Genomic DNA, 27,199 nt, shown 5'->3' with positions numbered 1-27,199 from the left:
ATATACTGAATATGGATAAATATCATACGCTTCCTCTTCCGGATCTCTTAAGATTCAACAATGAATCCAAGAGATTTGTGGAAGAGTGACCTCAAACTAATTTATCCGTCTTACCACTCACATTTTATCTTTCCTATCTCTATTCTTTCTACTGAAATCTATCCGGGTGTGGTACAATGGTTTCCTGACTGCAGAGCTTTCTCATAGTCAAATGCTAATGCAATTAAAGCCAAGACGTTCTTTTGATATATTTACGATATATTTACGATGTGAGCTAACTTATGCAACTTCACTTTTCGATCTTTCAAAACGGTTTGATGGATTTTTTTATGTTTTCTGTTGTTAACGCCTCATTTGGACGTCCACTGCGTTGTGTATCATCAGTTTCTCTACTACAACGTTTGAAGTCAGCAAACCATCGTTTTATTGTTATTTCTGATGAAACGGAGTCCCCACAACACTTTTTAAACCACCGCTTTGCTTGAACGGTATTTTTTCTCATAAAAAAGCAGCATCGGACATTCGGTTAATTATCGTAGTAGAAATAAATGCATTCATGCATTATTCTTCCATCACTACTATATGATAGTATGTTTGCTGATTATTTAGTTTGGCTTCTCACTGCATTGCATACAGAGGTGGCGTAGTGCATGTGATTTGCTTTCTTAATCGAAAGGGTCAAGCATATCCGCTTTTATTTCTAATTTTGTGGATCACATTCAAACTTTTGCGATAAAATTTCTCAAATGAGTCATCTAACGCGCGAGTGCGACATAGTACAACTACATATGTTTAGGAATCTAGGAAAAACACTAGAGATGAGGAGGGATGTTTTTAGTGGAATCCCATCACACGTAGTAACGTCGGGTTACTATATGGTGCGAAGGCATTTTTAACCCAACCTCACCGCAAAAAAAAAATTAATATATAATATATAAAATATATATAATATATGTATATACATATATAGGGTGGGCCATGTAAAATTTGCTTTTTGAATAGGCTATAAAAAAACTAAACAATATTTTTTCAAACTGTTTTTTTTTTTTTTTTGAAGATTGATCATTGTCATTTATGAATGAAAAATAATATCGTTTAAATGACTGCCACGACTGGCTTCACAGTAGGCCATTCGATCAACCCAATTTTTAAGCACATTTTCGATTGTTTGGGCTCCAATTTCTGAATGGCAACTTCGATTTCGTGTTTTAGAGCACCAATCGTCTCTGGATGGTTAGCATAGCATTTGTCCTTAACGGCTTCCCACAAAAAATAGTCCAACGGGCTTAAATCACAGCTCCGAGGCGGCCAATTGATATCGGAATTTCGGCTGATTATTCGGTTTTCAAAAACGGTAGCCAAAAGTTCGAGTGTAGCTTTGGCAGTGTGACAAGTTGCGAAAAAAATGGCCCGATGATGCCGCCAGACCAAAAACCGCACCAAACAGTGACTCGTTGTAGATGCATTTGCTTCTCTGGAGTAACGTGTGGATTTTCTGAGCCCCAAACCCGACAATTTTGCTTATTGACGTAGCCACCGATGAGAAAATCAGAAAAGAAGAAGAAGACTCACCACTTTGGAAATAGGTTTTCAATATTTCCGAATTTCAATTTCAAGTTCAAGCGGTTAGCGTCCCATTTCGTAAATGTCAAACCTTTAAGTAAATTATGAACACATTTGACATGTCATTTGTGTTACCATTCTCAAGAAAATGGGTGGTTCAAAAAGCAAACGCTATATGGCCCACCCTGTATATATATATTATATATATATATAAAGTATATATAATATATGTATAGCAAGACGACGACCACAAAAATTAGAAGCCAAACTTTGCTTTTCGCAGTTAACATACATACATATTTGTTAAGAAATGTGAAACACGTTGGAAGCTGTGGCTACGAAGTGGCCTCACTACATAATTACTTATATATATATGTATGTGTGCACCTATATACAATTTTTGTACTCTTCTTTTTGTCCTTTGAAAATTTTCCAGCTTTATCAGATATTTAAATGCTTCAGTTCGCTTCTTTATTGACCGAACAAAAACAAAATGAAGAACTAAGAATGTCGTTGAAACCATATTTACTATTTTTTTTTATTTATTTGTTTTTGGTACATATCGTACTTTTCATGGAGCTCGAGCACTTAAGCTACGGCGACACGCTTATGCATTTGCTGCCCAGCAGCTTATATGTGTGCGTGTCGCAACCTCAGTTGGCGACGGTTACGGATTTCCTCCAACTGTCTATTACTAGCAGCAAATTGCGCAATTAAATCAACTATTGCTTCTTTTTGCTTATTATTGAAAATTAAAAAAAACCAAAAACACTAAAAATATTCGACCAAACCAATTTCTATGAAGAAAAATCTTTCGAAACAGTCTTGACAGTTGACTGTCCATTATGCAGCTAACCTGCCCTATGTGAAGGTACTTTTAATGAGTTAAAATGTGCTACGAAAATATTTCCGTCAAATTTTACGATATGTAGGTATGTATATGTCTTAACCTTCCATTTCGTTCAAACATGCACATACGAGGAGCGTTCAATAAATACCCGTGTTAGAAATGAAGATATCATTTTTCAATTTTGTTTTTTGTTTCAACATATGTAGGTAGTCCCCTTTTGGAAAAATACACTTCTCCCAACGCCCTGGCCATGTTTTAATACCTCCAAAAAATAGGATTTGTCGGACTCTCCTAAATACGTTTCTGTCTCGGCGATGACTTCCTCGTTTGAACTAATTTTGAATTTTTTATTCCCGCGAGCCCGCGTGAAAACGGCGGTGGGGCAGCAATTCGTAACGCAATTCATGCAGTTTGGCGGCGAAATCTGGAAATGGATATGCTGGTGCGTTATCATGGTGAAACAGCACCTTCTTTTTCGGCAAATGCGGCTGTGTCTCCTTCAATTTTTTGTGAAAGCGGTCCAGTATCTCACTGTAGTATTGCCCCTTGATCGTTCTTTCTTTTTCCAAAAAATTCATGAGGTTGACGCCGTTCGCATTCCAAAAAATCGCCGCCATGTCTTTTCCGGCCGATGGGACTGTCTTCGCCTTCTTTGGAGCAGATTCACCGGGACAAATCCATTGTTTTAATTAGTGCTTAGATTCTGGTGTGTAATGATGAATCTAGGTTTCATCAACGGTGACAATTCGACGCAAAAAGCTAACAGCCGCATCCGCCAATCGCGGCGACAATTTTTTCATCGCCAACTTATCATGTAAAATATTAATTGCCGTTCCAGTCGACACACCTATGGCCTCTGTTACTTCGCGAACATCCGTTCGTTGAGTCATGTCGTAAACCTTTTGAATGATTTTCTCGGTAACCACGTTTATCGGGCGTCCTTGTCGGTCCTCATCAAAAACAAATTCCCTGCTAAAAACAAAAAGCGAATCACGAAAAGTCACGAAATATCATACATCTTATTCGAATAGCTGCCAGATCCAAACTAACCTATCAATCAGTCTGAAATTTGTTTTGCCACCGTTTGATAGATGGTAGCATACGATGCTAATATTTAGTTCCCTCAGAAATGCCCTCTGTTATCCAACACGGGTACTTATTGAACCGCCCTCGTATATTTTGATGGTTTTTGAAAAACAACTTATGCTGACACATGAAAGCTTTAGTAGGCCGTAAGAAAATCGAGCTAACTTTTGTAAATCCATCGAGTATTTTATTACTGCATTGGTATGCATTTAAAAAATCTTAACAGAGTCCATCTGGTTTCGGTTGTTACACAGGGTAATTAGTAATAGTAGTAGTAGTATTTTTTGCAAATAAAAGTAAAATATACAAAATTTGAAATTTACTTATTGTACTATTAAGAAAAAATAAATATTTACAATAATTTAACGACAATGGCATGAACCGTCTGTCGGTTTATTTTTCGTACAAAACAATTATTCGGTTTACGGTTTTTTGAAACCAGTTAAACTCTTTTATTAAGTAATCTCTGTATCTAGAGACATATTTAATGAAACGCAAAAGTTTATCCCAATGATCATTTTCCCCATTGAGAATCTGAATCAGCTGTGAATCATTTAAGGTATATTTTCCGAAAAAGACTTTTCTGTATTCTCTTAATATTGGGCAGCGCGCCAGGAAATGTGCTATGTTGAAAACATAAATTCCACATTGAGCAAGTTTTATTTTCTCGTAAATCTGTTGTTATTAAAAATTACCATGTCACTTCTAGCCCTCATTATCTACATGCTTGATTCTATATTATATTTTTTTAAATAAACCAGACCTTTTGACCAGTCTTATTCCTTATATATCCTACTAGTACTTAAGGCTTTTTGTATGTACATATTCATCCTAGCCTGGTTGTGGTTTGTTAAAAGCAATTTTGCATCTTCTATCCAGCTTTCTGATTGTATATTATCTGTTCGCCAAATGACATCGTTTTTACTAAACAAGTTCTTTAGATCTCTAATCCAGAAGACTTCTTTCTCTATAACATTTTTGGACAGATAATGTGGCAGCCGATTTTCTGAGTACATAATCAATATTCTGTGCATATACTTAAGGAACAGTTCTAAAGTGAACATATGATTTTCTTGCATGCCGGTTTCCAAAAAAGTATGTATGTAGGCATATGTGATGGTAGCTTCAGAATTCGCTTTACAAAATACTTTTGCAATATATCAACTTCTTCAAACCACCCGAAACCCCACACCTGTACTGCGTATGATTGTATTGAACGACAAACTGCAAGAAAAAGTTTCCATTTAGCTTCAATTGAAATTTCTTTCTTTTTTAAAAGACAAGTACACGAAGCATTAATACCATTCTTTGCTGCAGCTGTTCTGTTTTCAACATGTTTTTTAACATTCATCTGAGGTGTTATTTCCACTCTTAAGTAAGTATGTATATCGCGACACAGTCTGTATTTCTTCCTTACTATAATACCATTTCTCCTCTTTACTAAGTTTCCCACCTTTTCTGAACAACATTATTTGAGACTTTGAGCGGTTTACTTCAAGATTCCACAGGTTGCAGTAGCTTTCAGGGTTATTAATCATCACTTCGGCGGCGGTAACCGAATGGGTTGGTTCGTGACTACCATTCGGAATTCACAGAACGTAGGTTCGAATCTCAGTGAAACACCAAAATTAAGAAAAACATTTTTCTAATAGCGGTCGCCCCTCGGCAGGCAATGGCAAACCTTCGAGTGTATTTCTGCCATGAAAAAGCTCCTCATAAAAATATCTGCCATTCGGAGTCGGCTTGAAACTGTTGGGTGTACGCGCCAATTATATATATACATACAGAAAATTAGTTTTATTCTTCCGCTGAACGAAAATGGTTGTGTATACGCTCAACGCTGGGAAATATTGCGACATTACTTTGAAAATCATGGTAATGTTGCAGAATGTGTACGAAAATTACGTAGGGCAATGGGAAGAAGAAAAGCACCGAATGAAGCGTATGTGCGTTACTTTGCGAAAAAAGTAAGAGAAACTGGGTTGCTTATTGACAAACCAACGCGTGACCGACCAACAACCGTGCGTATACCCGAAAATATTGCTGCTGTGGCCAAGAGTGTTCGTGAATCACCTGGGACATCAGTTCATCGTCGTTGTCAACAATTGGACATTTCGGAGACATCATTGAGACGAATTATGCGTAAAGACCTAGGTATGACGCCGTACAAAGTCCAATTGGAATGAAGTTGTGTTCCATCATTAACCGGAAGGATTGTACTTCAAAATAAAAAATACAGTTTGGAAAAATATTGAGTAGTGCCTTTTTTATAGCATTTTTAATTCCGTAAAGTTTTGTGGCTGGCCATGTATATATGTAATTTGCCTGGGTGATCTGCTAATAAAATGATATCATTCGCACACATTAGAAGTCTAATATTTTTCCCTTCTCTGTTTAATCCTCCTTCTAAGCTTTCATGTAAGTCGTTTATGTAAAGAGCAAATAGTATTGGCGACAATAAGCATCCCTGTTTGACGCCTGAGTTTGTTTTGAATGTATCTGAAATTTCTGAGCCATTCCATACAACTGTCTTTGTATCGCTGTATATATTCTCTATGCGCTTCACTAGTTTCGTTGCAAGATCAATATGGTGCAGTTTATATATCAAGGCGTTTCTTGATAATCTAACAAATGCCGCTTTAAAGTCGACAAAATACGCGTAAACTTTCTTCTTTTCTTCGAATTTTAAATGGATAACAGCAGCCAAATTGAATTGAAGCCGGCTTGATACTAGTTTAAGATACTGTTCCTTTCAGTCCAAGAAGTTATTCTTTCGTTAATTATGCCCATCATAACTTTAGAAATGCAGTTCATGAATGAAATTCCTATGTAGTTTCCCACCAGGGCAGGATCCCTTTTTTTGAAGATAGGTTCTGGTTCTAAAAGCCGCGTCTACTTTGCATTTTTCGTAAAGATTTGTGTAAGCACTCGCTATAGCCGCAATGAAAGTATCGGGAGCATTTTTTAAGAACTCATAAGGAATTCTAAAGATCCCTGGAGTTTGTTTAATTTAACTTTGTTTAGTCTAACTTCATAGGGGTAATTAGTTTTAATTAGTTTGGCCCTTTAGTTACGCTCCCTGTTTTTATATGTATTTGTTGTTTTTTTTTTATTGTAAACATACGAGGGACATGAATGCATTATAAATTTAATTTTTTTAAGGTTTTAGAATTTGTGTTTCCAAGTGTTCAATGCAGAGATATATAACGACTGACGCAATGCGATAGCTCATACATACATATTGTAAATTGATAAAAAATATTAAGTGTAACAAAACACTTTATTTTTATTGACTGCCGCAGTAAAAGTCTCCTTATGATACCTAAAAATCTTTCACATAAATATTAGCTTTGGGAAAAAGAAATCCATTATTTTTTCGGTAGATGGCTGTAGTGATCGATATCTCGTCAAAAATCGATCAAACGATTTAAGGTTTATGCTCGTTGTCAAGTTAACATTTACATTAAAAAATTCTTTTGCTGTATTTTGTTTGTTCCATTTAGTTGTTAGTCACGGGATGTTAACAATGGAAGTCAACAGGAAAAAAATCGGTACATTTTACAGTTTTTCTTTGATAAAGGCAAAAATGCAGCCCTGGCGCTGAAATTGTGAATGATGTTTATGGTGTCGATACTGTACTAGCTTCATACGTGTAATTTTGGTGCCGTCGATTCCGTTAAGGATTTTTTGATGTTAAAGATGCACCCCGTACAGGCAAGCCCCTCATTGAAAATGTCGATAAAATCATAGAAATAATCGCAGTTAAGCGTCATGTTAGTAGTCGTAGCAACGCACTGAAGCTAAAAGTCGACCAAAAAACAGTTTTAAACCACTTGTGCAAAAATTGTTCGCAAAAATAATGGATTTCTTTTTCTTCCACTAAAATGTATAGTTTGGTGTAGTTTTAAAATCTTGGATTTACTTTCCTTCAGACCAGTGCAATGAGTTTTTAAATAGCAGGGGGTCAATTCTCGTTCCGCGAAATCAAAAGTTTTTTTCCCCGTTTTCTTTACACTTTCGATTCACGTTGAAAAAAAGGAAGAGAAACGTTAAAATGTTTTCACATGAAAAAAGGAGAATGAAACGAGATCTTTTCACTTTTCTATTGCACACTCGATATCTGTTGCGTGTTAAAGTGAAAATATTTTCTTAAGAAAATTTTCTTTTGACTGACAATTTCTACGTGAAAAAATGGAGAATTAGTTCCGCAGCAAGTGTATAGTTGCGTGGCTATACAACTGTGTACCCGAAAAGTTTCTAAAAGTTTTGATTAAAAAATTTAAGAATTCGATGAAAATTTGCAATATCTTTTTAACTTGCACAAAGTTTTAAACTAGAATTTATATGGTTTTTGTTGTGGAATGAACTCTACTTTTATATATAATACAATTAACGAAAAAAAGTGTGCACGAAAAATGTAGCAAATATTGAAAAAGAGAATATTGGACCATTTTGACTGGGCCACTGCATGCATCTATGTATAATTAATATTTAGGATTAATATTTCTTACCAAATAAAAATAATTTTTTTGAAGTATTAAAGTTTAAATATTTAGGTACTATTCAATTACCTTTGAACACCAAATTTAAACCAATGTAGCTTATGAACAAACATTTTTGTTAAAAATTAATGGAAAAATAAAAGAATATGAATAAATTTTATAACTGCATGTTATTGGTAAAATTATCTTCCACTATTTGCAAACTTTGTGTTTTGCATTGTTCAAAATATTATGAATTGAAATATTAGTTAGTTAGTTGCATGCTAGTTCTCCACATGTTCTTCAGGTTCCTCAAAGTCTTCTAAATAAATCTCATCGTTGGTGGTCATTTCAAAAGGATTTTGTCCATCGCGAAGTGAACGTCTCAGCACTTTGAACAAATTCCAATAAATATTAAATTATTTTCAAAATCGGATTAAATTTACTAAGAATCATCACGAGCTCTGTGCTACAAATCAAGCAAATCAAAGTAATTATTCGCGACATATTTTCTTTAATTTTACTCTAGCTTGACTTTTGTTTTGAAATTTGAATAAATTGCAAAAGTTTCATGGATACAGTGGAAATGGAACCCTTTTATCATGGCACAAACGGGCATCGTAAAATAATCGTTTGTGAAAAGACAGATTGAAAAGTGGCTGTGAAAACGAAAATGAAATCTTTTTTTCACTTCACGTTTACCTAGATTGAGGTGTTCGTGTCATAAGCTCGACTTATGCTACGGACTCTTTAGCATTCTTAATGCTCAAAGTTGTTGTCTAGTATGGTGCTGGATCATTGTACACGCTCGGTAGGTCCAAGCGAAACTTTTTCCATTCATATTCTTTCAAGGGAAGAAGGGGCGGGGTGCAACATTTCGAAACAGTGCATGGCAAATAGGTTTGCGGATGGCTCGAAGTTGGACGGAAGAGTTGGTGGGGGAGTATTCTGCGAGGAACTCCCCATCAAGCCCAAATTTAAGCTTCCGGATCACTGTAGTATTTTCCAAGCAGAAGTAGCCGCAATTAAGGAAGCTATGGATTGGCTGCTCGCTTCTGTAATTACAATAAAAGAGGTGAATATCTACTCCGACAGCTAAGTGGCAATTAGGGCCTTGGGCTCGGTGTTTGTGCGTTCGAAACTAGTCGGGCGGAATGCTTGAATTTCCTCTCGATTGCATCGGAATACTTTGATATAAGGCTCATTTGGGTTCCCGGTCACAGCAGCATAGATGGAAACTGCTGGGCTGATGAGTTGGCCAGACAGGGAACTCTTGAGACGGATTCATGGCAATATGAAAGGATAGGAGTTCCCTTAAGAATCTGTAGACTGCTACTGGAAAGATGGGCCTCGTGTCAACTCAGCATGCGCTGGCCTAGTGCGCAACGTGCAAAGTCGCGAGAACCTTCTGGCCGCGGGTAGATCGGGAGCGCTCGAGGGTACTTCTAAGGCTAAAAAAGCTACAGCTATCGATCTTGTTAAGTATCCTTACCGGACACTGTCCGTTAGGCTTGTCATTGCTTCAAGCCCTTTCTACAGAAGATGTCTGGAGGACGAGGTGGAATCATCTCAGCACCTTCTCAGCTGCCCTGCTCTCGTCGGGTTAAGGTTTAAACATCTGGGCTCTCACTTTTTCGCTAAACCAGCGGATAGTGCGGGTTTAAATATCACACATCTGGTGAAATTCATCAGCCACTCGTTGGTCGTCATCCTGTAATCCAAGCCCTGGATTGAGTCTGATTCCTCCGCCTCTCCAGTTCCCCTCCCCTCCCCCTCTATGATATCACAACGGACAAATTCTTGTCCAAGTGGGCCCCTCCTATGGGCAGCCATTTAACCGAACCTTTACACAGAATGAGAATTGAACTCCAGCTCCAACAATTTTGTATATAAACGTAAGCACATAATTTTTTTGCCAGATTTAAGGCAATGCCAAAACGTCATTCAAAGTATGCATTTGTATCGCAGTATGCGAAGATTAACACTAAAGTTAAAGTTTCTTGTAAAACTCTGAGTTGCTGGTTCTAAATTCATGTAAGTCATAATAATCAGCCCTCCAGGCGGTGCGTGCAATAGTGCATGAATTCAAGGCAACATAACGTTTATTGAATGTGATTATGTATTTTAATTATTTAAAATCGTCCTCATTATTCCTTTCAATGTCTATTTGGCAATTATTTTATATTTTATTTACGTATACATATATAAGTATATTTTTTCAATTTTAGTTCTTTGCTTTGCTTACCTTATAGTCAGTGTTCATGTCACATAAAACCGTTTCCAGCTTCGGCGAATAGAGCGTCGTTGACGAAATCCAATAGGGTGTGCAATGTAGGCAGCCCCAAGCAGTGAGTGCGAATATAACGATTTTCGCGCGACGCACGGTACACATTGTCTGCCGCCTAAGTGGATATCCCACAGCGATGAAGCGTTCCACAGTGAACGCCACTACAAACCAGGCTGAGCAGAAGCACGCCAAATTGCTGAAGAATGTAAAAAACTGACAGAAGAAGTCACGATTGTAAATGTCAATGTCGACAAAGTTAAGCCACTGCATGAAGAGGCCCAACAGGAAACAAGTATCACTAACCGCCAATGCGGCCAAATAGAAGCTGGACGAAAGTTTGCGTAATTTCGTTTTAAAAAAGACAAACACTGAGAGTATATTACCCAAACTACCGGTGCACACCAAGACGGGCACATAGTAATAATTCAACATAATACCGAGTATTTCGAAAGTGTTCAACATCTCATTACTTTCATCCAGGCTGCTAACAGTGCCACTGCCACTGCCACTGCCATTGCCTGTCGAACTTGTATTTATGATTTGCAAACTGTTGTTGTATTTGCCAAGAATGAAATTATTCTGAATGTCATGAATGTTGCTAATATTGTCACCGCTAATGATGCGATTGTTGTCAAAAAGCATAAAAGTTCCGTGTGACTTTTTGGCTGTTGTAACTGTTGCGAGTGTGGTGAGTGACAAAGAGTTCATCGCCGGCGATTCGGAAAAATCTTGCCGTGAAATTATAGACTCCATGGCTTTTTCGTTGTTGTTGTTTTATTCCCGTAAATAATTACATTTGATGTTATCGGCTTGTTTGCGACACTTTTCACTCAATGTACATTTTTATGTAACCAGAATAGCAACGATGTTCACTGCATATGCAATTTCTTAGAAGCTTAGTGTCAAGTGTACAAGGTATATCCTAATTACGGTTTGCTGTAAAGTTTTCCTCTCTTATAAAGTTTATTACCATAGAATATTTTGATTTTATTTGTTTCGTAGAAGAATTTTGTCTGCTTTTGGGCGCTGATTATTTTATTGATCTTGGCGCATGCATGAGTGCGAGCCGAAGATTCATTATACATATGTACAGAGCCCTTCAAGTTCGAGTTTCTTTGTTTAGCAACACTTTCTTTTGATATCTTCCACAGTTAGCTTGCATTTCATTTCACAGATATTAAATGGAAAATATAGAGCAATTTACAAAAATGCGTGTGATTTCGCTCGATAATTTTCAAAAATTAATTAAAATCCACTACGTGAACGGTGGACAAACAAAACAAAAAAAAAAAAAATTATTTCGGATATTTTCTGTTAAGAAAAAAAAAAACTCGATAAATCTCGCATATTTTCTGTTAAGAAAGCTATTCGTAAAAACAGCGTTGCACATTCGATCCTGCCATTCCGTGCGCATTATAGTCGGGTGGTGAAATCGCGCAATTTTTCTTCGAATGCTTCTGTATGTATGTTTACGTGTTAGTTTTTTTTTTGCCTATTATGTATGAATATTGCCCATATGTCATGCTACACAGCCAACGAATCAATCAGTTAATGGCAGACACATTTCTCGGATAGAGGATTTTCTCGATATTCTGCCGCCCACTTTAACGTGTTTGGAATATTTTCTGTGAGACCACATCTGAAAGCGTGCATGCGTGGCATATTTGCAAAATATCTTTTATCATTCATAAATTATAGACCTTGTACTTTATCAACATACATAGTATATGCAAATCAATAAACTCGAACATGAAAAACCCTGTATATTTACATGTTTAGTTGAAAATTTTGTTCTTCCTTTAAGGCAACCCTTTTTTTTGGGGTTGTTTGCTTAGCTGTTGACTTTTCCTACTGTTATTAACTTTTGTTTATTTCCATTTTCGCACACGTCCACCGACAGGGTATTGTATTTAATGCATTATTTTCACTCCTTGTTTGCACTTGTTTGTTTTCTTTGTTATAAGTTTTCAATTCACTGCTTATAAACGTAAGCCGTTAAGATTTGCGATATTTCTCTTTTTCACATATATTTAATGTTGGTTTTTTATTCTATAATTTCATTCTATTCTTATTGGAAATTTTGTAGGCTTTCATTTCAGACTCTGCTTATATAAATGGTTTAGACACTTAAGACCAATGCTCGTAATGCCAGCATCCATTGTATGTAGATTTAGCGCTTTGTTAATAATAATCCCTTCCAATTCATTACATCACCACTGCTTAAATTTAGTGTATCCCTGTGAGTATGTGGTGGTGGGTGTATTAAAACGTAGACTGCAGTCAAACCTATTAGTTCTGAACTATTTCACTACCAGTTTATTTTGTAGCCCAACTAAATAGTTTGTTCTCTAACGTTTCTCAATGCAACGGTTGGTACACTTATTTTAGCTATGCGATATTCTACGGAACCCAATGTTCAGGCTTGGCATCAGCATTTTACGAGTTAATGGACTACTTCATAATATATTAGACAAAAAATAATCTAAACCAAGCGAAAATCGTTAGTTTTGTACGAGTTGAAAAATTAAATAAGAATTGTTAAATGAAAGTTTCAGGCTTGGCATCAGCATTTTACGAGTTAATGGACTACTTCATAATATATTAGACAAAAAATAATCTAAACCAAGCGAAAATCGTTAGTTTTGTACGAGTTGAAAAATTAAATAAGAATTGTTAAATGAAAGTTTCAAAAATATTTATTACTACTAAACGAAATATTTACATATCTTTACATTTGTGACGCGACTTAACCCTTACTATACCCTAATTATACAAATTCTACAAAATTTTCATCAAAATTTCATACTTTTTAAGAGCATTAAATTTTGGTATAATAGAGAGGGTAGTCGAATAAGTTGGTGAGAGCCTTGAAATCCAACGAAGAATATCTTTTGCCAACAAGCGCTACTTTGGACTAAGTAGGCAACTGAATATTAAAGTCCTCTCTCGACGAACTAAACTGACACTCTATAAGGCTCTCATCATGCCCGTCCTAGCGTATAGTACAGAAGCGTGGATAATGACAATATCCGATGAAGCGTTGCTTAGAGTGTTTGAGTGAAAGATTCTGCGCAAGATTTTTGGACCTTTGCACGTTGGCGACGGCGAATATCGCAAGCGATGGAACAATGAGCTGTATGAGCTTTACCACGACATAGAAATAGCGCAGCGAATAAGAATCCAAACTTCATTGGCTGGGTCATGTCGTCCGAATAGATACAAACGCTCTCGCTCTGAAAGTATTCGATGCTGTACCAGCTGGTGGTAGCAGAAGAAGCGGAAGGCCTCCACTGCGTTGGAAAGATCAGGTGATGAATGACTTGGTTTCCTTGGTGTGTCCAACTGGCACCGGTTAGCACCAGAAAGGCATTTTTGATATTAAAGAAAATGTCGATAAAATCACAGAAATAATCGAAGTTGACCTGCATATTATGATAGTAGTCGTAGTATCGCCCAGGAGTTAAAGATCGACCAAAAAACAGTTTTAAACCACTTGTGCAAAAATTTTACGCAGAAATAATGGATTTCTTTTGCTTGCACTACATCCAATAAAATGTATAGTTTGGAGTAGTTTTTGGTCTGGTAATAATTGGGCCATTTTTCTTCGAAAATTAAATGAAAGAACTGTTATTATTAAAGAAATCGCGTTAGACAACTGATGGCAAATGTTTGTGGTCTGAGTTTGAAGGGATAGATACAGACCATCTTTATTTTCAACAGGACGTAGTCACAAGTCACACAGTACTGGTAATGGTGCGTAATGGTGACATCAACTGGCCAAGTAGATCACACGATCTAACTCCACTAGACTACGTTTTGTGAGATGTTTGAAAAGTAAAGTATATGTGTATAAATATGTATATGAGCCAACCACGATTCCAAAGCTGAAACTCAGCATTCGGAGCTCAATGCGCTAATCCGTGTGCAAATCTTTGAAAATTTTAATTATCCTAAGGCAGCCTGTAGACGTGCTCATGGTGGGCATTTAAATAATGCCATTTTTCACATACACATAATTGTTAAGAGTCGTATTTTGCATAAAAATAGTGAAACCTTAAATAATCTAAATTTGTATATGCCTTACACGGCTTTTGAAATGCCCTTTATCTGTAATAAAGAGCAAATTTTTACACAATTCAAAGGTTATTCCCCTGCATGTTGAACATTTTGATGAACATTTTTTGAATTTTTGTTCTTTTTAATTTACGCAAGGTTTGAAATTTGTTTTCGTGGGAGAATGATCTATGTTTGCTTTGCATAAAAAATTATTAAAAGTAAAAAAAGTAAAAGAAAAGTAGGCAACACTGGTCAAAAAATCGCATTTCTAATTAGCTGTCCAAAGGTGAATGTTGGCCCAACTTGTATGGAACGATTTTTTTTGATCTTGTTTCTTGTAGTAGATGTGAATTTTACATAAAATTCAACGAAAAAAGCCCTAATGTTTTGTTTTTAAATGAAGCTATGTTTAATTAATAAAAAAATATAGAGGAAGCTCTATAAACAAATAATTATAAATACGTTGTTAATTGTAACAAAAAATGGTGACAAAAACATAATGTTCAACTTTTTTTTTAAATATTGTAAAATTTCCGTATTTTTGGTTTTTTGGCAAGTTTAAGTTTGATGTACTTATAAAGAAATTGCATACAGTCATTTTTCCTATTGCACTATTAAAAAATTACATATAATTTACTTTGTAGTGCCATCTTGCTGTTCTTTAAATAAAAAATTATTATGAAAAATATTATAATATCTTCGTACCAAAAAATCCCCAAGTGCAAGTTTGTATTCGAAAATTTAACATTAATAATACTTTAGTAAATATTAATGTTCATATTAACTTCGTATGAATTAAAGGTACCTTCATTTAAAATTTGGAGAACACGCAATTAATTTTGACGCTATGCTCAATGACTTTTTTATATAATAATTTTATGTAAAATCCGAATTTGCTAGGCACAATGTCACCACCAAATGTATGTTTTTATGTGATTGATTTTATTTGTAAAAATAACATTTTACATGAAAAAACAAAAATTAAATTCTGTTATTCAATAAAGTTTTATTCTTTATTCAAATATTCTGCTAAGTTAGATTTTTAGTATTCACTACTTGGATGGTTGGCTCTATTAACATTTATATTCGACCAAACCTGATTTCTTGCATCTTTCATTTTAGAAGCGTTCCCATTTTTAGTAATACGTATCTAGGACTCTAATTAGTCATTTTGTAACTGGAACAATTGTAGCCACTATCGAACTAGTATGTCTTCTTCTATCAATTCATGAAATGTTTGCTGAACAGTTAAGCTTATCACTGCAAGGTTACTTTACGGCACATGTGTAAGACAGCATCGAGATGGTGACCGCATACCACAAATTGTAGTGGGAGCTAAGCCTAATACATAAAGGATGTATGCGTCAATTATATATATTAGGTATAAGTACATATTGGTACATTAGGGTGCACCGCTCTCCACTTAAAAAAAATGGTACTGGTTTTCCTTCAAGTTATATTTTAAGACTTTCGCCACAATACTTCGGAAAATTATTAAAATTGGAGTGAGGTCGACTGAGATCGCTTTGCTTTATAAATAAAATTTATATTATAACAAAATATTACTTTCAAGAATATCAGCTCAGATGGTGGAAGAATTTAAGATTAAAAGATAAGCATAAAAAAGTCTACAAACTTTATTGGCATAATCAAAATAGTGGAATTTGTCAAATTTGAGACATAAGTCACAGTGTAGAAGCTTAAGTCGCTCAAGATTTGGCGGAGTTATTCAAGTTTTCCTTACATCCATCTTCGAAAAAACAACATCAAAAATGGCATTAACTATTATTAATTCTGTTGAACGAGTTTTTAAAAATCTGTATTGAGACCTTTTAAGCCTAAACTCTATTATCATATGATTACCTCACTTTTGGGGGAATAACATTTTTAAAAACTAATACAAAACAATCGATACTTTCAAGTTCAAGTAAAATTAATATTTTGTTTTTTGTATATAAGTTTTATAATTCCGATGGATAACGCGTAATTTTTTTTTGGTGAGGCACCCTAATATACCCATATACAAATATATATTCAACACAAATATACTTTAATTTTGTGTTGAGAAATTTGGTCAGACTATTAAATTATGTCTTCACACTCCCATATGAATATTTGCTAAAAAGTTTTCCAGCCACAGAGAAAGTGAAATTGACACGTTTACTTTGAAGTATGTCACAATAAGTTGGCCAGACAAATGCGGAAAACGACGTGCTCTAAATAATATGGCACAGATTTTTTATTTCTAATTGCTTAAAGCTTTATGAAAGCTAATCCCTAGTCGGTTGTACAAGCACGTGTTCTGTCATTATGGTTCCTGATATACAATTAACACACACACACAGAAAAACAGCCGAAAACTTAGAGTCGGTAAAATTAAATTATGAACTCAAATTTGAAATTAAATTGCCTTAAATTTGCCATTGTCAAAATCATAAAAGTTACGACAGTAAGCTGATAAGTGTCTAAGCTCGCCACTTGGTGCCGCAAATAGTATTAGGTGAGTAAAAAGATGTGTCGCTTCATTTCGTCAAAGTATTAAATATACACAAAGTAGCGCGTAATTAATTTTGTATAACTTTTTCATTAAAAAAAAAAAAAAATTATTTTGAGTGATGGAAATCTTTATTTTGACCTTCACGCGCTCTTCCATAAGTGTCAAATATAATTGCAATAATTATAAATCTTCTGATAGGGTGGGCAATTTTGCGTCACCTTGTATACACTGCTGGTCTTAGGTTAGACGCACCATCGTTTTTTTTAACAAAATGTTCTAATTGTCCAAAATGCTTTTCTTATCAAAGTGCGAATCTTGTTCGAAAAAAATGCTGATAGCTGGTTGATTTGCGAAAAAATAACTGTACATTCGGAGATTATAGAAATTTCTATGGCAATCACACGTGTTTTCGGTTGGTCATTGAATTAGATGCAGCTTAAATTTCTTCGTATTGCGTGGACAAGTGTAAACTTTCGTATTGAAAAAATATCAAAAATAAACACATAAGTGTTTTCGAGCTACATTTGAAGAAAAAAATGGAAAAGCTGCCGTTATGAGCTTATTGGAACGTCAAAAAGTAGACTTTCTTCACTCGCAAGGACTGTCCAATCGGACCATTGCCAAACAAATAAATTGCAGCTCCAGAACTGTTGACAGATATTTAAAGGATCCAGAGGCATATGGAAATAACTTCAAAGGGGGAAAAAGGCACTATCAAAACAAGCAGTACGCCAAATTGGTAGAATTGCTTCGAATTCGACTAAATCTGCTGCTAAGATCAAGGAATTGGCCGGAGTAAAAGCAAGCTTATCAACTGTTCAGCATACGATCAGAAATGCAGAACATCTGCAGCGTCTAAAAATCAAGAAAAAACCCCCTTTGAATGCAATACGCAAAGAAAACCGGCTTAAATTCGCGAAAGAATACATGACGTGGACTGTCCAATCAGACACTCGACTATATGATTGGCGTTCAGTTGTATTTACTGATGAAAAACGTTTTAATTTAGATGGCCTTGATGGATTTCAATATTATTATCACGATTTGCGGAAAGATGAGCTATATTTAAGTCGCCACCATAGCCGAGAAGGGGGAATAATGGTGTGGGGTGCTATCACGTTTTATGGAACAATTGACTTGATTTTTATCGATCAAACGATGAACGGCGATCGCTTCAAAACATTGTTGGAGTCCGTATTTCCAAAATTAAAAGATCTCTTTGGACCAATTCCTTGGATTTTTCAACAAGACAATGCTCCTATTCATAACTCTCGAGTAGTAAAATCTTTTATTTCGAGTCAAAACGTTAATATCATGACCTGGCCACCATATTCTCCAGATCTTAACGTAATTGAAAATGTTTGGGGCTGGCTGACATGGAAGGTATACGAAGGAGGAAAGCAATACGAAGATAAGGAAACATTAACTGCAGATATTAAACGTGCTTGGAGCGAGATTTCCTTGAACTACATAGATTCATTGTATCATTCTATGTAGGACCGGATTTATAAAGTTATTACTAACGAAGGAGGCAGTACTCATTACTGAAATTATTATTATTTTTTTTTTTTCAAATAAATCAAATAGTAATTTAAGTTAAAATCCAAATACTTTTCTTATAAAAATTAAAAAGCCAAAGTGCGTCTATTCTAATGATCAAGAAAAATTCGCCTTATTTTGAGTAGCTTTAAGAATATGTTTGAAAAACACAATTTTGTTAAATATGTATAATCATTTGAATATTATATTTAAAGTATCATTAAATAAGAAATGTTTTTGCATATCAACTTCTTTTCTATCGTCCCTTAATAAATAAATATGAAGCAAAGTTGTATGCAACTAAACGTGCGTCTAACCTAAGACCAGCAGTGTATAAGACCATGCCGTTTATACTCGTATATGCGACGTTCTTTTCGATATTTTTTCTACATTGAGGATGATGTTATAATTTATCGTCTCTATTATATATAAATATTCCATAGTTCCTAGGTGGAACAAAGGGCCTCAAAAAATAGGTTAAAATTATATTTATTTAAAGTTAAGAATTTTATTTGTCGTCAAGTGTCACTAGTCGCATCCACGTCTTAGATGACATACCACATCTTCGACTGTCTTGTGGGTTCCAGTCTGGAGCTGCTTTTGTAATATCCCCATGTGGTTTTCGCAGTGTGTAATCGATTCCACTTATCTATCAGTATGTAAAAAAAAAAAACTAAAAAAGCTTGAACTGCCCATTTTCGCAAACACCTCTGCAAACCAGATTTGTACCATCGGGGAAATTTTGCAAATGCCGGAATATCTGACGATTGCTTTGAACAGTACTGCGAATGCGAAAGAACTTTCCTTCTGAGTTTTGGAGCTTCTAGCGTGTCTTAAAAATGTGGGGGGGCCTGATGTTATCTCAACAGAAAATAGATGACCGATCGCCTGCTTCAGTCCGATCAGCTCTTGACATTAGCAGTCTGAATTGAGTATTTGATCCAATGGGAGCAGTTCATAGTAGATGATTTGCTGTCACACCCACCAAACAAACAGAAAAGCCTTCTTGGTGGCCGTCAATCAGGGTTTGGCAATTGTTTTCACCGATCGACCTTTTCGCCTTCTGTTTCTGTCAGTGATCCATTTTTCATTTGTATTCATTTGAAAAATGCGTCGATTATAATTCAGAATCGAAACAATTGCGGCACTGCGAGAGAAATAATTTTCTTTCTTGCAAGTAGGCATTTAAATACAAGGCGACATACAAACAATAAAATCTCTTACAAACCCCAAGGGAGTATAAAATAATATTGCTCCCAATTCAAAAATGAAACGCAAGCCCTTTATTTATCGGGTGATAAATATTGCATTCAGGTAATTTTTTATCCAAACAAAATAGTGAGTAATTAGCAGATTGCACCTGCCCTTCATGGTTGGTAATCCCAATCTTTTGACTTTCAATCATTACAATTTTGATCTGTTGGAATTCTTAATAAAGTATCTTTGACTTGGCAGTTATTTATGGGTTGTGTTTCTTGGCCATGCTATTTTTAAGCTGTTACATGGGTTTCGTCGGGTAAAAAAAAGCCTATTTTCAATATTTTTTTTCTATGTAAAAAATTATTTATTTAATTCAAACTTTTTTCTGTCTTATAGATACATATTTAGAGAATAATTTCTGAAATTTTCAAAAAAAAAAAAAAAATTAAAACTCCTCCATTGTGACGCCAATTCCCGTTGACCCCTCGAAAAAAAGGTGCGTCCGCGTTGTCAGCATAACTCCTGACAGGATCATCAATAATGAAAAAACCGAAATAAGTGTTTTAGTTAAGACCATAAACTCGTGCTTGAACGATGGAAAGAAAAAAAGGAAAAATTGGAATTTTGGCAGACATTTTTCCCAAAAACTGAAAATTTCGGTCAAATTTGCTTGACATTTTGTTTTTTTTAGTTGTTGTAATTGAAAAAAAAAAATTCTTCGTACAAGCACGAGTAAATTGTATCTCGAACACCTGTGCAAAATTTCATCAAGATCGGTTGAGTAGTTTTCGAGAACATTTGACAACCGACTTTGAAAACACGGTTCCGAGAAAAACGCGTTTAAAGTTTTGAGTAACAATAAAAGTGGCTTGGAGCGCACACCTTCCAAAGGCTGTGTCTCTGAAACTATTATTCGGATCGACTTGAAAAATGAAAACTTAGGATAATATTCTTGAGATGTTGTAGAAATTAATAAGCCAAAAACAAAAATCGATTTTTTGAACCCACGAAACCCATGTGACCCCTTAACGGAAAGTTTTCTTCTTATTTGAAATATTTATCAGGAGTTGAGCTACCAGTGTTAAACCTGCGAATTATTATATCGCACCCTAAATACAAAAGGGGCACAACTCAAAATTTTCCACACTCGAGCTTGACTTGTTTACAGTAGCACAGAAAACAAACTATGTGACATATCACGCTGAAATTTGTCATGTTAGCTTATAACAGTCCTACCAAAAAACAAAAAATTTATTTTTGCCATATGTCATCCGCGGACCGTTTTATTGATAACGTCTCGTTCATATTTGAGCAGAAGGAACATTTTGAGTTGTGACCCTTTTGTATTTAGGGTGCGATATATAAATATATATATAATTGGCGCGTACACCCTTTATGGGTGTTTGGCCGAGCTCCTTCTCCTATTTGTGGTGTGCGTCCTGATGTTGTTCCACAAATGGAGGGACCTACAGTTTCAAGCCGACTCCGAACGGCAGATATTTTTTATGAGGAGCTTTTTCATGGCAGAAATACACTCGGAGGTTTGCCATTGCCTGCCGAGGGGCGACCACTATTAGAAAAATGTTTTTCTTAATTTTGGTGTTTCACCGAGATTCGAACCTACGTTCTCTCTGTGAATTCCGAATGGTAGTCACGCACCAACCCATTCGGCTAGGGCGGCCGTAAGTTATTCGCACACGTGAAATTATAGCCCTAACATAGTAATGCTGCGCACTCAGTTTTTAATTCTTCATCAATTTAATATTTTAGTGCACTTTATTTCGATGTCGGATGCCTGATAATGTTGTAATATTAGCCTTCACTTTAAGCTTTAATCTCTTTTTTTACACATTCATTTTTTCAGCATAACCGAAATTTTCAATTTTGTTTTTAATAAAATTGTTTTACCACAAAATTATAGAATTGATTGAGTCTAAAAATGCGGGTTTTTTCTTCTTCTTCGTAACATGGTTTTAAATTATTCTGAAAATTGTTTTGTTTTCTATAAGCTTAGCTAGTAAACTGAAAAAATTCTGAGAAAATATAGAAAAATTTGGTAATTTCGATATGTTATTGTATTTGAAATATGTTGAGCATTTTTGGTATAGAGTTTTTAAAGAGAAAAATCTTTTATAATAAAAAAAATATAGTTTTCCCTGATTTTTTTTTAAATACAATATAAAATAAAGTTAAAAGAAAAAGTTTTACTTTTGTAAAAATTTTTTAGTGTCATTATATATTACTCAAACCAATTTTTTGAAAAATTGAAGACCATGTCCAAAATATTATTATTAGTTATAAATAAATAAATAATAAAAAAAAAAAATATTGTTTTTCCTGAATTGTTCTAAAATACAATATAAAATAAAGTTAAAAAAAAATGTTTTATTTTTGTAAAAATTTTGAAGTGCCATTATACGTAAACCAATTTTTTTTAAATCGAAGACCATGTCCAAAATATTATTATTTTATATACAGCTTATTCATAAAATAATTTTTACAAGTAAGCATAAAAAATAGGCTCTAACAGCTAAGGTTTACGGCCTATGCCCAAAATACTTGGATCACTTGGTATGGAATAAATATTTGTGCTAAATAAATTTTCCTTTCTTGATTTTCGTGGTTAGTGACGAAAATTCGTTGCCTAGTACTGTTTTTTAAAAGCATTTTGTTTTGTTTCCCAATTTATTTCAGACACCAGTTTGCTTACACACTTGTTAAATAGTATACAGTTAATTATTTTCCGTTTTATACCACAGTTTTTCATATTCTTTGCAATTTTAATTGCAGAGTTTTCAAATTCCTTTTTGAAAACATATTTTTTACGCACTAAGTGAAATTATTTACATATTATATTGTATTTAGCGTATTTTGTTTTTTTTTTTTGGTTTTAATTTTATTTGTATCATCAATGAAAATATTTTTATTAGTTTCCGTAATCATGTAAATCGTATGATACTCAATTAACTTCTCGCATATTTTCTAGGATTTATTTTTCCGTTCACGCCAATCGCCTTATCAACCGTAACTGAAGAAAATATGCGGGTCACTTTCGCTTTTTAACCAAATTTCTATTTTCTTCGCATTTATCCTGTTTACATACACATAAATAGACATATATACACCCCGAAATCTCACTGGAAATATCGTAAAAGCTTAAAATTTATTCTACTCTTTAATCAACTACCATAGCTCTGGCTTGTAACTTTCAGTGCTCTCTGTGCCTGCGCAATTGCGCGCAACTGCTATTCATTCATAATTTCCGTTAGAAGGATAATAGTATATTCAATTTTATTAAAGTACAATAAATACTGGTATGCCCGCTTGTGTGCTGTTGATAGTAACCGGCACTTATGCTCAACAAAATACAAATAGGTATGTATATACATGAAAGTGCGTGTGTATTGCAAGTGCCTTTCATACATCACCTGACCTGACCTCTGTGTCGACACATCAACAACTATCAACAAGTGGTTGTAAATAAAATATAAGCAAATAAAGAGAGTTGTTATTGTCACTGATAACTTTGTGTATGTGAATTCAGGTGCATGTGGGTGTGTTTGTGTGTTCGCGCGTTTTAACTTGAAGCATCATGTGCGTATATGTACATATGCGCATTTGAATTTTGGATTTGTCATTATTTGCTCGAGTGCATTCAATCATTTTCTTATCGGTTGCTTCAAAGCACACTTTTTTATTTATACAATATTTTTATGCGTATTTATATCCTCTCGAAGTTGAGTGATTCGTGTATCTGTGCAAAACACCGTCAAAGTGATGGTTCCGTGATTAGCTGCGACTGAAATGCCAAGGACTTATTATTATACAAAATATTTCATATGTGATTGATGAGCTCAGAAAATTGTTTGTAAATTGTCACCATTTGAGCAAATATTTTAAGAATGTATGAATGTATAATGTAATGAATAAAAAATATTTTTGTAAACATAAATGCGGTATACCAGGAGCATGGCATGGCTATTGAATACGTGAAATATGGGCATAAAATGATGGAAGAATTATTTTGTACTAACCAATTGCCTAGAGGCAAGCTATGAATGGAAAAGCTTCCATAAAAATCCATCTACCATTCGGAGACATAATAAAACTGTAGGTCCTTCAATTTGTAAGATCAAGACTAAAATCCAGCAGCACGGTCAAATCAAAACTTATGGCGCCATTTTTTTTTTTTATAAAAATTTTGCGTTCTGTATACACTTGTGTTCACATAACTAATTCCCTTTAGCTTTTTCCAATATTTGCAATATTTTATTTGCTTATCTTTTATAAAAATATAGTCTTCAGAATATTGAACTTTTTAGGCAGAATCTTAAAACAAACTTCTGGGTATGTTTTATTAAGCACCATTAAATTTTAGTATAAAAAATAAAGGAAAAAAAATTTGCATCAGGCAATGCCGGGTCGACCTTGACTCATCAGAAGATCAGCGAGCTCGATTGAGAGGTTTTGATGCTGTTCTTGTTTATGTATTTTCCTGTTTATGGATGTTCTTGTAATGTTGATCGACTGTCCCAGTTTTCGGAAAAATGAAAGCTAAGGCATCTGAGACAAGCATAATTTCATTATTTCATTATCTTAAAAATAGCAAAAATATATCGAAAGAGGCGCATATTTGGCATATGTATGACGTCTTTATAGAATCATTCTAACTTTGCTAATATAATTAAAGCTGTTTAAGTGAGTAACGTTAAATTTTGTTCTGTTTAACTTCTAATTTGTCGAGCAAAGCACTACTCGCTACTACGAGGCTAGTTCCTCCACAGAGAGGATTATCCTCAGAAATCATTGAAAAAGAGCGCAATTTTCTTCAATGCAATAAGAAATCTCTCTGAAGATCATTGAAATTGAATTGATAATTTGAACCAGATAACGGTGCATCCCATTTTTACCGAGTTTACAGGTCTTCGTAAGTTCAATTCGGACACGGACAACCAAAAATTCGATTATCTTTGGTCAAGTGTTGTGAGTGAATTTTTGACAAAAAGATAAATCATTTCGTTGCACCATTGCCATTTTCACCTGATTAGGCATCCTGCGACTATTATCTGTTTATGCCTTTCCGTTGGCATTTGGTAGTGAAAAAAAAATCGTCATGCAGCTGCACAAAGCTATTAAAGCCACTATGGCAACCGTACCAACAACACTTTTAATAGAGGAATACAGTGGTGAGAGTAACTGAGCCCATGATGATTTCTTTAATAAAATGCTTTTTGAGTTAAAATTGTTTGTAATTTTTTTTTTTATTCTTTAACCAAAACCATACAAAACAAACTTTGCTCTTTTTAATCTGAGTTTTTGGGTCATTATGCAGTTTTATAGCCCAATTAAATGTTAGAATCATAAAGTACAAGTATTAAGCGTCTAAAAAATAGCGTTGATTTAAAAACAAAAAATTTTGCTGGGGGAAATAAGTGTAATTTATAAAAACTGGGCTTGATTCTTTTTATTGTTTTTTTTTTTGTTTTCAAACATTTCTGCGCATTTTCTCCCACAATAAATTGATTTTTATAAGCCGTACCCAAAAAAAAAAGAAAAACTTATAATAATAAAAATCAACTCGATTTTTAGCGGCTTAAAACTAGCACCTATTTTCCTAAAACTTCATCAGCCATGGTACTGCATACCCAACATTTTTCTAAAGATTCAGTTTAAAAAGTTCTTCAGATTAAAATTTGTTGCTTTTTTCTAAATTAGTATTGTAATTCCTAAATAGTATTCAAAAAATAAATTAAATTAATTATTACTTGAAAAACATTGCCACTATTAAATCAAAATCATCTGCACTTAGTTATGCGCACCACTGTAGATAGTCCGCTTGGTGATTTAGAAAAACGTGCAAAGCATTTTGCTATGAAAGGGGGTGTGTACATACACATTTATTTGAATATATTATCTTATAAACTTACTTATACATACATAAAGGCCGAACATAATTGGAATTTGTTTCAGAATCATGCTATTTAATAGCTCAGTACCAATCTTGATGTGTTGTTGGCGTAGTGTTTATTTTTTTGGCATACCTGACATACCTCTATTTGGAATTCTAATATTTTGAATTTCTGCACGTGTGTCTTCCATTTAATTTCTCCTGAAAGGCAAATACCCTTTTGCGAAAAAAATATTTGGGGGGAATTCAAGATTATTACTATCGAATAAGAAGGATGGCGTAAGGGCTTTAGGACGGTTCTAAAAAGGCTAGTGGAGTCGACGGTGGGATATAATGTTCAGAGTTAGACTTAAGGAAGTCGTATAAGATTCCAGATCACGGCAGTGGTTTTCGTAGTTGGAAAGGCAACATATTTAGTTTATGATACAACTGGGATCAACTCCAAAGTTAACTTTTACATAGATAGTCGAGCAGCCATTAGGCAATTACATAATTTAGCATAACGTCCAAGATTGTCAAAGAATTGTACATTTCTACTACTTTTCTATTGGGTTACAGGCCATAAGGGCATTGAAGGGAACGAGATAGTAGACGATATAGCGAAATACAGGGTCTCTATCTTCGGATTATGTGAACGAAATACCAAAGTCAAAACGAATGTTATGTAACGAACTAGAAGAAAACTTTAACACCGATAACAATGTCAGCCTTGAAATCCAACAAGTGCTACTTTGGCCTAAGTAGGCAACTGAGTACAACAAACAAAACTAGCACTCTAAAAGGATCTCATCATGCCTGTCACAACGTTTGGCGCAGAAGCATGGACGATGACAACATCCGATGAGGCGTCTCTTGGAGTGTTTGAGAGAAGGTAGGTAGGTAGATAGGGTGGTTGTCGTAAGACACACTTAGACCTTCGGCAGGTCCATTGTGATACCACTGGAGCTTATCCTTACTCTACGTGCTCCTTTTCAAACCATCCGGTTGCTTTAATAAACGAGCAGAGCTTCGTTAGTTTTAGATGTGCTATGTCCGCTACATCGGTTAGAAATGCTGTATCGAGAGTGCGCAGCCTTCTCATAGCTAGGCTTTCACACTCACATAAAAGGTGTCTGACTGTTTCCTCTTCTTCTGTATTAAGACAGCTTCTACAGAAATCGAAGTAAGGGAGTCCTAACCTTCTAGCGTGGCTGCCTATTAAACAATGACCAGTTAAAACGCCTATCATTTTTCTTATAGATTCTCTGTTGAATCTTAGCAAGATCTTCGATCGACCGCTGTTCCAGTTCGGCCATGTCTGTCTGCTTAGTTCGCATGTTGTGAGGTTTTGCCAGATTGTATTTACCTTTTTGATGGTTTCCCTGTCTATAAATAATTTTAAAGTGGCTATGGGCATGGGTATCAGCGCCTTATCCGGTTCGAGATCGAGCGTTGTATCGGTTCTTGCAAGTTCATCCGCCTTACAGTTTCCTGCGATGTTCCTGTGGCCTGGTACCCAGATAAGGTGCACCTTGTAACACTTAGATACGTCCTCTAGTAGTTTAAAACATTCTAGAACTGTTTTTGACGAGTGCGTTTTTGATTCCAGCGCTTTTATTGCTGCTTAACTGCCCGAGTAAATGAAGACTTCATTTGCGGATAATACTCTCGTTTTTATTTCTTTAAGCCCCTCTTTTATGGCAGTGACTTCCGCCTGAAATACACTGCAATGATCAGGTAAGCGAAATGATTG

The 27,199-nt window shown here is 34.9% G+C and overlaps 2 protein-coding genes across 2 annotated transcripts in view; one reads left to right on the top strand and one right to left on the bottom strand.

Annotated features, from left to right (window-relative positions):
* LOC128861892 (neuropeptides capa receptor) overlaps positions 1-10,699 on the bottom strand; it is an 86,072-nt gene extending 75,373 nt beyond the window's left edge. The window contains exon 1 of the mRNA XM_054100269.1: positions 10,226-10,699. Within this exon, the coding sequence (XP_053956244.1) occupies positions 10,226-10,699 (474 nt within the window). The remainder of the gene's footprint in view (positions 1-10,225) is intronic.
* Positions 10,700-24,702: 14,003 nt separating this feature from the next.
* LOC128861891 (protein furry-like) overlaps positions 24,703-27,199 on the top strand; it is a 48,623-nt gene continuing 46,126 nt past the window's right edge. The window contains exon 1 of the mRNA XM_054100268.1: positions 24,703-24,751. Coding sequence (XP_053956243.1) covers positions 24,703-24,751 — 49 coding nt within the window. The remainder of the gene's footprint in view (positions 24,752-27,199) is intronic.

Source organism: Anastrepha ludens, chromosome 4 (genome assembly GCF_028408465.1).
Source record: "Anastrepha ludens isolate Willacy chromosome 4, idAnaLude1.1, whole genome shotgun sequence".
NCBI classification, from domain to species: Eukaryota; Metazoa; Arthropoda; class Insecta; order Diptera; family Tephritidae; genus Anastrepha; species Anastrepha ludens.
Note: the sequence above shows the minus strand (reverse complement) of the source record. Positions and strands in the feature narration are given on the sequence as shown.